The 12,747-nt window shown below is 37.8% G+C and overlaps 1 protein-coding gene across 3 annotated transcripts in view; it reads right to left on the bottom strand.

The window, feature by feature from the left end:
• Positions 1–12,747, bottom strand: part of KCTD8 (potassium channel tetramerization domain containing 8) — a 254,926-nt gene that overhangs the window by 197,613 nt on the left and 44,566 nt on the right. The window contains exon 2 of one of the 3 annotated variants that reach the window (XM_058722716.1): positions 10,033–10,087. The exons of the other annotated variants lie outside the window; for them this stretch is intronic. Within the exon in view, the coding sequence (XP_058578699.1) occupies positions 10,059–10,087 (29 nt within the window). The 3' untranslated portion in view covers positions 10,033–10,058. Of the gene's footprint in view, positions 1–10,032; positions 10,088–12,747 lie in introns of those variants that run through there. 3 annotated transcript variants of the gene reach the window in all.

The raw sequence follows: 12,747 nt of genomic DNA, 5'->3' as shown, positions 1-12,747 counted from the left end.
AAGATATGTGGGGTGAAAATCTCAACAAAAGAATTTTGGGGGAACAGAATTCAGCCCGTAATAGACACTAAGAGTACACAGCCATAAAATGTAGTGGGGGAAAAAAAGGAATCTATAGAAGTATGTCATTTTTATGGACTTTGAAATGTTTTTTGTCATTTGTCACCTTTTTTAAATGTGCGGTTTGTTGTAATTTATTTTCTCGTGTGAAAGATAGATTCATTTTTGTACCTAGTTTTGTACTCATAATTTATTTTGTATTCTTTCAGGAAAGCTGCCTGCCCCCGATACTGCATTATTCAGTCCCCGCAAAACTGAGGTATACCCCCATCTCATAGATTCAATGTCTTCGGAGAATATCAGAGTTCAAATGACTAATCTCTAAAATAGAAATCATTTTATTGACATTGAAAAATAAGTTGTGTCCATTTTAATACAAGATATCTACATTTTGAAAAGAAATGGTCATCTATGAAATGTCATATATTGAAATTTTTTCCTTAGAAGGCCAAAAGAGAAAGGTTTTTTTTTTCCCTCCTAATATTTAACTGTCCTTAAATCCAGACATTAAATTCTGTGCTGTGTTCTCATTATATTGTATTTCATGTCTTGTTTCTGTATCTTTGGAAAGGTCATAAGTACACAAATTTTAAATTACCAATGAGAAAACTTTGCCTAGTGACACAAACAATGTCTATATGAGCCTGACTTTGCCAACAGGACAAATAAGTATGACATTTTATCTTTTTGTATTATAGTCTATACATCATTCTTTAATGGGACACTAATTGTACAAACCCTGTATAGAGTTTCTCCAGGAACATCAGCATGTCCTTGAGTAAGATCTAAATTTTGCCTCCAGCCTGAGGAGACAGGATCCAGAAGAGGAAATAAGCTGAATGCCCTCAAGAGCTGGCCCGTTTGACAGACAGACACCCAGGGGAATAAGGTGATACAGAAACGGGTATCTAATTGATAAAATCCTCATGTTTTGCATTTCAAGAAACCTCCTAACTCACACTCATTCGACATTCTATCATTTCACACTTAATTTCATGTTTGAAGTCACATAAAAGTAATGAACCTTGTCAAGCAATCTCACTTTCAACATTGCCTGAAATGTTGAGAAGAATTTAGGTCAGACTTTCGACTGCTAAATGCCTCTCTTGTTTCTTAATAATCACAGTTCACCTTCAGTCGGCAACGTTTGAAGTAAAATATTTTGGGTTTCTTCGGACGAAGCTGCTTTGAAAAGCCTAAAAAATTTATAGTTCAAAGTAGATAACTGCAATTTTATTTTTCTAAATTTAAAATTCATGAGGCTTCTTAATTTAGATCTGAATTTCTACCTTCTGGAGATCTAATATTCATGTCCAAACATACCAGCTTTTGTTCCAACAGAAACAACAATAGAAAAAGGATTTAAAATGCTCATACATGGTCTTAGGTTCAAACAACAAAATCACTTGCAAAATGGGCTCCTCTTCAGGGTGGAAGATCTGATCAGCCAGGTCTTTACAATTACAGAAGAGTAAAAGAAAGTGTGGTCACAGCTGCTTAGTGTCCCACTTTTCTAATTTTCTTCTATTTTCTTCTCAGGATCTCTTCTACTCAAACAGCACTACACACCAAGAAGAGGGTGTTCCCCAGTTTTATCCTAATCCAAGGAAAAAACTAGGAAGTTTTCGAAGGGCAGTCAGGTTAATTTGGGGGTCAACTGATCAATCATCCCTCTAGCTATGAGTATTTGAAGGATCTGCCTGGTTTCTTCCAGATAATAAGCAGTAAGACAGTTTTATCATCCCAAAGCATGTCTTTATAATCTGGCCCATCCTTTTTTTTTTTTTATGTTTATTTTTGAGAGAGAGAGAGAGAGAGAGAGAGAGAGTCAGATTACGAGTGGGGGAGGGGCAGAGAGAAAGGGAGTCAAAGAATCTGAAGCAGGCCCCAGGCTCCGAGCTGTCAGCACAGAGCCCGATGCGGGGCTCGAACTCATGAACCAAGAGATCATGATCTGAGCCAAAACTGGATGCTCAACTAACTGACCAGATGCCCTTCTCTGACCCATTCTTGTAACAAGGTATGGTTGGAGGGAATTGAACAAGAGTTAGAAAAAAGGAGTGGCCATGCCAGAAGACTGGCATGACATTTTAGCAGCCCTTCTTTCTTTGAAATCAACATTTAAATTTTGCACTTCTTGGTAGAGTTACAGCTAATAAAAAAAATGTATCATGTCTCCTATAGATTGAGACATTTCTGCTTTCTTCATCGGACCCTGGCTTCTTCCTCTCACACTAGAACGGCATCCAAGAATGAGGAGGTGAATATACAGTGATTTTCAGTTCTCAGGTTAAGGTAAAAAAGGGACAAGTTTTTGGGAGTCAGCACAGTACTCAAAGTATATAACACCTATCTTTCGTGAGTTAAGTATAGCTGGGATATTCAATTCGAAACATAATCTCATGCATTGAGAGATATGGCTCTGCTCTTAAGACAAACATGATCTATAAAATATCAAACCTAAGAAAAGGATGTAGGAGCATAAATATCTATGGGAATGACAGCTTTAACCAAAAAAAATTGAAGTATAATTTTTGAAAAAAAAACATATTTATGATTCTAGTGAAGAAGATCCCATCTGTGCTTCTTGTCACATTATTTTTATTCTTAAATTTACATATTGTATTTACAAATGTTTCTGTTCTCAGGTTAATTTTAAGAGCTCAAGTTGGGTATTTAAATGTTTGAATTAAGCATAACAACTAAATAAATATAAGAACACAAATCTTGGATGTTAAATATATATAGATGACTATCTAATTTTTCTCCTTAATCTTCAGCCAACACTTGAGTTCGGTTCCATTTGTCTCATATGGCCCTCTAGACATATGCATTTCATATTCCAACTATCAACCCACAATTTTCTAAATGCATTACTTTTTCTTCCTCATAAAAGGTTTACATTGCTTTATATTGCCCTTATTTCAATCAATATTATCACAATCCTTCTAAGTATTTAAAACACAAATTTCAGGGGCACCTGGGTGGCTCAGTCGGTTGAGCGTTCAACTCTTCATTTAGGCTCAGGTCATGATCCCAGGGCCGTGGGATTGAGCCCGTGTCTGTCTCTGTGCTGAGCTTGGAGCCTGTTTAAAATTCTCTCTCTCTCTCCCTCTGACCCTCCCCCATTGTGCACCCACTCTGTCTCTAAAAAAAAAAAAAAAAAAATTCAACACCCTTTGTTCAGTCATCTCTCTCATTCTCAACCAAGTTCAAAGGATACTGCCTTCAAAAAATCTCCTACTAACTTATTAACCGAGTTTAGGTTTTCATCATTCTCATCTCATTTGTTACAACAAACTCCTTATTCATTTTAATGCTTCAAAGACTACCTCTTTTCAATGACCCTGATATAGTCATCATATTACTTTTTTTTTTTTTAATTCAACACTTTGATCATGACATTCCATCAGCCTGGACCAATTCTCCATCACCTACTGAAAGAAGTTTAAACATTCCAGTCTGTTATGAAGATAACACTACCTAAATTTCTCTCTGATAAAATTCCATCATTATAATTGTAATATGCTGCCCAAGTTCTACAAACAACCCTAGGTCTCTGACTTGCTGATTTTCTATTCCATACCCCACTCTCCACCCACAAGGGATGTCCTACTCACTGCCTAACAAATTCTCTTGCTTCAAAAGTTATTCTGGTCTCACCTCTTCTCTGATTGTTTTATTTTTTTTTTACCCTTGTGTCATCAGAAGTAGAACAGTAGAGTAGGAAACACACACACTGAGGTTTCAGGCAATGTTGAGACCGAATCCCAGCCCTGTCATCTATCCACTGTGAAGGACAAGTTAAATCCGCAAGCCTTGACTTCATTATCTACAATACAGGGGATAATAAAGCCAAACTAACACGGCCAATAAAAGATGAAATGAAACATTGTATATAAAGTACTGGCACAGACTAGTGATTTTACTTGGCAGTATATCAAATACTAATTCATATTTCTAAATATAAGCACAAAGTAGTTGTTAAAACTATAACCTTGACTCACTAAATGATCCCCAAGTATTAACCAAAAAGGAAATCTGTTACATATTTTCATTCTCCCTATACATTCTATGTTCTACGAACTCCTTGAAAATTGATAATATATACCTGATACATATGTTGCATTTAACTATAATTCTTTGTTAACAGAAAACAAAAAGAAACAAAAAATAATCCCCTCAAATGACATATACACAAACAGCAAGGCAGGGTTTCATATATTTAACAATGGAGAAATTAGTGTGAATATGTTTGAATCAGAAAGACCTGAAATGATGGGGCGCCTGGGTGGCTCAGTCAGTTGAGCCTCTGATTTTGGCTCAGGTCACGATCTCACGATTTGTGAGTTCGCGCCCCGAGTCGGGTTCTGTGCTGACAGCTCAGAGCCTGGAGCCTGCTTCGGATTCTGTGTCTCCCTCTCTCTCTGACCCTCCCCCGTTCATGCTCTGTCTCTGTCTCAAAAATAAATAAACATTAAAAAAAGTTAAAAAAAAAAAAAAAGACCTGAACGGAAAATCTCTAACCATCGTTAGAGATGCTAATGCATCTCTAAATGCATTACGTAATGCTAAAGCATTACGATCTTTATAAGTAAAATGACCGACACTGAATAAAGTGACATTTGTATCTACCCACAGGGGACCCCACGCATTGTCTGCAACTGCACTGCATTGACAAGGCCGCACTGGGGTAGCAGTTCACACCCTTTCCTGGGCAGGAAGACAAGGTTCTGACTCAAGTGGTCTAGCTGTAAAGGCAGGGCGGTGGCCAGCTCAGCACCCATTTGGAGAAAGTGATGGGGAAAGAGAGGCCTTCTGACACTAAGAAATAACGGTGAAGTTATTACATAACACAGGAACATTTTACCAAGTGGAGACAAGTCACTGAGCCAGCAATTTGAATATGTGGGAAAATGTGTTCAAGAATGTGCAGGGTGTCTTGATGAGAACTGGGTACGCAGAAGTGTTGAATCACTGTCTTGTACACCGGAAACTAATGCAGCACGGTATGTTAACTACACTGGATTTAAAACTTAAAAAAAATAAAATAGTTATAAAATATTAATAATTATATTTAAAAATATTGAGAAACAGGAACCCTCTTGCACTGTTGGTGGGAATGCAAATTGGTGCAGCCGCTCTGGAAAGCAGTGTGGAGGTTCTTCAAAAAATTAAAAATAGACCTACCCTATGACCCAGCAATAGCACTGCTAGGAATTTACCCAAGGGATACAGGAGTGCTGATGCAGAGGGGCACTTGTACCCCAATGTTTATAGCAGCACTCTCAACAATAGCCAAATTATGGAAAGAGCCTAAATGTCCATCAACTGATGAATGGATAAAGAAATTGTGGTTTATATACACAACGGAGTACTACGTGGCAATGAGAAAGAATGAAATATGGCCTTTTGTAGCAACGTGGATGGAACTGGAGAGTGTTATGCTAAGTGAAATAAGCCATACAGAGAAAGACAGATACCATATGTTTTCACTCTTAGGTGGATCCTGAGAAACTTAACAGAAACCCATGGGGGAGGGGAAGGAAAAAAATAAAAAAAGAGGTTAGAGCGGGAGAGAGCCAAAGCATAAGAGACTTGTTAAAACTGAGAACAAACTGAGGGTTGATGGGAGGTGGGGGGGGTGATGGGTATTGAGGAGGGCACCTTTTGGGATGAGCAATGGGTGTTATATGGAAACCAATTTGACAATAAATTTCATATATTGAAAAAAATAAAAATAAAAATAAAAGCAAAAAAAAACAATTATATTAAAAAATATCAACATGTGTGGCATGCTGAGAACCTAGTTGTTCAATTTTCAGGAATTCTGTGAGTCAATTAAAGAAAACAATTATTAAGCACTAAATTTTATAAACTTACAAATAAATAAATTACTTTAAAAACAAACAGGGGGCACCTGGGTGGCTCAGTTGGTTAAGCATCCAACTTAATTTTGGTTTGCCTCATGATCCCAGTGTCGTGGGATTGAGCCCTACATCAGCTCCATGCTGAGCATGGAACCTACTTAAGATTCTCTCTCTTTCTCCCTTTGCCCCTCTCTCCTGCTGGCACTCTCTCTCCCTCTAAAAAAAAGAAAAAAATATATATATATGTATGTATGTACACACATACGTACGTACACACACACACACACACACACACACACACACACACACAAACCAAAATGAATCTGCATGGGGAAAAAAGCTTTCAGCAATCTTATTAATTTAGAAACAACTGAATAACCTTCATTATCAGTCTTCTAGTTTATAGTGTATTTTAAAACAGCAAGTGGTTAGAATAAATGATAGAATAGAGTACCTGATAAATAGGAAAAACAAACAAACAAACAAACAAACAAAACTGTCAACTGAGCGCCTGACATACAAGTCGATAGGAGAAAAGTCATAAGAATCCAAAGCATAACTATCAGGGGTTTTTACTTCAAGTTCCCTCAGCCTTATATATTTCAACTGCTCCTGTGGCATCATTTTATTAATAGCACAATAAAATGACTAGTATTCTTTTTTTTTAACATTTATTCATTTTTGAGAGACATTTAGAGACAGAGCACTAGCAGGGGAGGGGCAGAGAGAGAAGACACAGAATCCAAAATAGGTCCCAGGCTCCAAGCTGTCACCATAGAGCCCAACATGGGGCTCAAACCCATGAACTGCGAGATCATAACTTGAGCTGAAGTCAGACACTTAACCAAATGAGCCACCCAGGCTCCCCTGACAAGTATTCTTAATGAGACCTTAATTTTTATCATTCTCCAAAAATTCTAAACTGTACGACACATTCCTTCTTACTATACATATTACACCAATTCTAAGGTAGTCTGTTTTTCTTTGTTTCCTGAGACATTGTTATAAACAGTTAAAGTACTAAGCACTTTGAGGATATAAAGTATGATCTCTTGGAGGAGAGGGTGGCTCAGTTGGTTAAGCGTCCATCTCTTGATTCTGGCTCAGGTCATGATCTCACAGTTCGTGGGTTCAAGTCCCACATAAGGCTCCTCACTGACAGAGCACGCACTCTCTCGTGCTCTCTCTGCCCCTTTTTCTCTCTCTTTCTCTCAAAGTGAATAAAAAATTCAAATTCTTAAAAAGTCTGATCTCTTTACTCTGTAAATTATATAGAAAGTGTGTTCAAGCTAATAATTATGGCCTTCTTGTCTGACAGAGCTCAACACCACTCGGGATTAATGCCTTGTGAACAAATATTGACTAAACATAATACTAATCACAATAATGATAAACAGGCATTGAGCTCTTTCTGTGGCTGAACACTGGATCATACTCTTTGCCTGTTTTATCTTATTGTGCATGATAAGATTTCTGTGATATAACAAGAATTACTATTCTCACGTTTCAGCTAAGAAAACTGAAGCATACAAAGGTTAAGCAACCTGCCCATGTTCTTAACCAAAAGGGACAGTTGCATGTATGTTGTGATCCCCAAATGTGCCATTTTCCAACACGGTTGTACAAAGTAACAAGTGTGACATAACAGTTTCCAACATCAAATATGTTTAGGAAACATAGGGTCGGTTTAACAGATTTTACACAGGACTTCCAAGTGACTTTAACATCCTAAGGGTCACTAGGTCTCCAAGAAGCGTGAATAAAATGTAGAATAATGTTCAGTATATCCCACAATTATTTGATAATACATTCCATTTTTCTTTTTTTTTTAATTTTTTTAACATTTATTTATTTTTGAGAGAGAGAGAGAGAGTGTGAGCAGGGGAGGAGCAGAGCAAGAGGGAGACACAGAATCCAATGCAGGCTCCAGGCTCTGAGCTGTCAACACAGAGCCCAACGCAGGGCTCGAACTCACGAACCATGGGATCATGACCTGAGGCGAAGTTGGCCACTTAACAGACTAAGCACCCAGGTTCTCCACACATTCCATTTTTTTCTTAAAACATCTTGAAAAACTAGTGTTTCTTGGAACAAACTTGGAGAAATGCTTATTTATAAAGTACAATAATTATTTTCCTACAATCATTAGTTGTGACATCCTTTGATATAAAGCTGAGAACATAATGCCAAAAAACACAATTTACAAAAATAACTCTATGGTTTTCCAAATGTTTTCCAACACATGGTGTTATGGATAGACTTGTGTCCCCCAAATAAGATACATTGCAATTCTAATCCCCAGGACTTCAGAATATTAATTTATTTGGAAATAGGGTTGTTACCAATGTAATTAGTTGAAATGAAGCCATAGTGCAGTAGGGTAGGCCCTTATTCTCATATGACTGGTATCCTTATAAAAAGAGTTGAAAGAGAAGAAGAGGACAGGAAGAAGAACGTCATGCGAACACACAAGCACACAGGGAAAATACCGTGTGACAGCCAAAACAGAGACTGGAGTATTGCTGTTGCAAGCCAAGGACTGCGACAGCCAGACCAGAAACTAGGAAGAAGCAAGTGAGGAGTCTACTCAGAACCCCAACGCGGGAGAATGGTCCTGCCAGTACCTTGATTTCAGACTTCTCCAGAAATGGGAGAGAATAAATTTCTGTTGTTTTAAGCCACCCAGTTTTCGGTACTTTGTTACAGCAACTGAGGAAACGAACATTCATGAATTACAATGAGATAAAATTTTGATACATTGAACATGGGATAAAAGGAATATTTATGGGGCACTTGGGTGGCTCAGTTTGACTTCGGCTCAGGTCATGATCTCACGGTTCCTGAGTTTAATCCCCACATCAGGTTCTGTGCTGACAGCTCGGAGCCTGGCGCCTGCTTCAGATTCTCTGTCTCCCTCTCTCTCTGCCCCTCCTCTGCTCACACTCTCTCTCTCTCTTTCTCTCAAAAATAAATAAGCATTTAAAAATATTTTTTAAAAAAACCCTAGAATACTTCCAGCAAAGCACCCTTAATAATAAGACAGAGCAAATAGGGGCGCCTGGGTGGCTCAGTTGGATGAGCGTGCGGGTTCAGCTCAGGTCATGATCTCACAGTTTGTGGGTTCAAGTCCTGCATTGGGCTCTGTGCTGACAGCTTAGAGCCTGGCGCCTGCTTCGAATTCTGTGTCTCCCTCTCTCTCTGCTCCTCCCCCGCTCACGCTCTGTCTCTCTCTGTCCTTCAAAAATAAATAAAGACATTTAAAAAAATTGTATAAAAAGACAGAGCAAATAATTTTGAAAAGAAACTTGAGAGCAGGTATGCATGTGGTCAGATGAAGACAGATTTACTTGTTTATGTTATTTTTTAAAGATAATCTAGAGTAACAAATGTAGCATCTATCTGAAACTCAATTTTCTTATCCGGAAAATGGGGTTACCAGCTCAAACCTTGTAAGATTATCATAGTGACTAACCGGGATACACCGTCTATGAAAAGCAAGCAAGATAAATTCCTACATTAGCTACTTTCTACTATCAATATTATTTCTCCAACCACCAGCCTTGAGTTACCTCAGAAAACCACAAAATCATTTTAAAATTGTTATTTTAGTGAAGAAAGAGTAGATATTATAAATAGGTTCCCAAAGTTATAATTTCTCAGATGTAGTATCCATAAAATATTATGCATTAGCTTAATGGCTCAGAAGAGTTAGTACAACTTCTAAAAGCAGTACATTTACTGGAAGACAGCATAGAGCCATACATCTTCAAAAATTAACCTGCCATGAAAGAGATTCCTAGAAAATCTGCTTCTTTGATTAACTTGGTAGGCAGACCTTGGCCTAAGATTACAAATTTTAAGAGTGTTTAATTGGATAGAACAGGAATGAAAAGGAAAGCACTTACCACCATGACATTCAAAATACAATGTAAAATTAATGTCATCATTTTTCCAGGCATATTTTCAAATTATCTAATATGATGTAAAGATGTTTGCCTAAGACTTAATGCAGATAATCTCTATTTATTCAAAGGGCTTGTCCAAAACACACACACAAAAATTATCTCTTTTCTTTCTTCTGAGCCCTTTCTTCCAGGTTTCTTACCTTGTCATGATCATGCTTCCCTGCTATTGCAATTTATTCAGGAGTTCAAGACCTATAAAATGAATACATAATGCAATAAAATATTGCCTGTATGCCATCTAGAAGTCACTCCTGGGTAGGCGATGCTTACTCTGCTCTTATATTTTGCTGTTTAATACAGTACCCTTTAAAAACTGTACCTATTATATCTCATCAAGTCCATGCCAGTATATTGCATCAATATATGAAAGACCCTCAAAAAGGAAGCATTATGGTATAACTTACCTAAAAGGACAGTGAAAAGCATGAGTACATCTAAATGAGGAGGCAGACTACAGTACTTGCTAAATTTTAAGAAGCTCGTACATATGCTATAGTAATAACTTACTGAATTAGCATCCTTAAAAACTAAGTAATTGTATGCAAGTGCATTTCCCAGGTAACTGAAACTTGCAACTTTAAAAGATTAAAATTTGGAAAAGGAATTCTCACTCCTACAGATGGAAATCTTTGAAATATATGACCTCCTCCTGCGATTTCTAGTTGGTAAGTAAAAGAAGTACTTAAACTTCAGTATGAACATTAACCTCTAAGGTTATAGCCACATAAGGAATAAGATGGGCTATTACAGAAATCTGCCGAAAGGACTAGGTTTCTCCCAAATCAATGCTTAAAGAGCAGTCTGGAAATCTAATTGTAGCATTGTTACATGTGAAAAATGTCATTATGCAATCAACAGTATTACCAAACCCACAGAAAGATTATCTAGGTAGCTGTGGTAGAAAGAATAATGCCTCCGGCCAAATGTCCACCCCCTGGTCCCCAGAACATGTGAACAGGTCACCTTACATGAAAAAGAGATTTTGCAAAGGTGATGAAGAATCTTGACAGGGGACAGGGGGAGGTAGATAATCAAGCATTATTGAGGTAGGCCCAAATGTAATCACAAGGGTCATTAAAAGTGAAAGAAAGTGGCAGGAGAAAGGGACACAGAGAGGCAAAGACAGAGAAATAGAGAGACTTTTCTGCAGTGTTACTCTGCTGGCTTTGAAGATGGGAAGGAACCAGCAACCAAGGAATACAGGCAGCTTCTAGAAGGTGGGAAAGGCAGGAAACAGATTGTCCCCAAGAAACTCCTGAAAAAACACGGCCCTGCTGACACCTAGATCTTAGCCCAGTGAGACCCATCCAGACTTCTGACCTCCAGAACTGTGAGATGTACATTGTTTCAAGCCACTAAGTTTGTAGTAATTTGTTACAGCTGTAACAGGAAACTAGTCTGGTGTTATTCAGAGTACTGAAAAAAGAAAACTGAAAAAGCACAAAAGATTGGGAAGAGTTTTTACTCAGTATGGCCAAAGGAAAGAGACCCGGAATACTCTGGTTATCAGAAAGGTACGCTCTTCTTGTTCAGGAGGTGTCATTGCACCTTTTAAAAACTTGGATAAAAAATTCCAGAAGATAATGTAATTACTTGTGATCTGCTTCTGTGCTCACCATGCAAACCACTAATGACCAAATTGTTTCTAGGATATGAAACAAGAGGGGGGAAAGTGCTCTGTCTGGTGAAATGTAATACAGAAATAGCATTGTCTCCACTATAAGTGAGACCAAAGTAGGAAGTGTCCCCTGATCCTTGTGAGTCCATTATAAAAGATGCATCCTGACAAAGAGACTATTTGGCCAGCCATGACTGAGGATCAGATTGATAGCCATTCCTTCTGGGGTCTCCGTGCCCTGCCACGATCCCTTTGTAACACCTTTATCTCACTTCCTTTTATTTTGATACTTCCTTGAATAGATATAATACTGGAAATCGTTTAAAATATTTTGAAACTGCTTTGGGGGCATTACTGAAGCAACATAAAGATAGTAACTATATTTTGAGGGCTTGTTACCTACCATGCACTATACTATAAACTTTTCCAATCATAATTTCTTCCAGTCCTCAAAAAAATTTCCAAGGCATCACACACATGAGGAAATGATACTTAGAGCAGTTAAGTAACTTATCCAAGATCACACAATTAATATTGAACCAGAAATTGAATCCCTGTGTGTCTGACTTCAAAGCTCTAAGATCTGAATGACGATCACTGTAATACAATGATGTTAGGGACTACTTTTGGCTTTTCACTCACACAGCAAATTGCCCCTGTAGCTAGATTTTTGAAATTCATTTTTGGTGTCTTTACCAGTTTTTCCTACCTTGTTATCAGAATTTAACTTATGTCTCCCACAGAAATTAGGAAACAAAGTTGATTAAAAGGTATGTCCAAATTATAGCTCATAGGCTACTACTGTCTAGGAGAGCACTTTATCTACAAGTAGTCTTTTGCAGAAGTATCAGCCTTGAAAACAATAATACCATCTATCGTAGTAAATTGGTGACTCAAAAGAATGTGTCACCCTGCTTTGGAATCTCTGGGTGTATGTTATTCTGGTTAGATTATAAACTACTTAAGAGAAAGCACCATGCTCTATTTGGGCTTGTATCCCTGTCTATAACATATCCTTAAGAAACATCTTCTCCCTGAGGCCTGAAAAACCAACACCCACTGGAAAAAAAAAAGTCTCCTTACTTGTGGGAAGCTGGGAGCATTAGCAGATTGTCTACACAGTATCTATTGTCCTAAAGAAGCTTCTCTAAGGTCTATGTGCCTTTTTCCAAAGCTAGAGACTGCAAAGTACAATAAGAAAGAAGAACATCAAAGATCCTCTAGTTTCCTGGAA

This window comes from Neofelis nebulosa, chromosome 3 (genome assembly GCF_028018385.1).
Source record: "Neofelis nebulosa isolate mNeoNeb1 chromosome 3, mNeoNeb1.pri, whole genome shotgun sequence".
NCBI classification, from domain to species: domain Eukaryota; kingdom Metazoa; phylum Chordata; class Mammalia; order Carnivora; family Felidae; genus Neofelis; species Neofelis nebulosa.
Note: the sequence above shows the minus strand (reverse complement) of the source record. Positions and strands in the feature narration are given on the sequence as shown.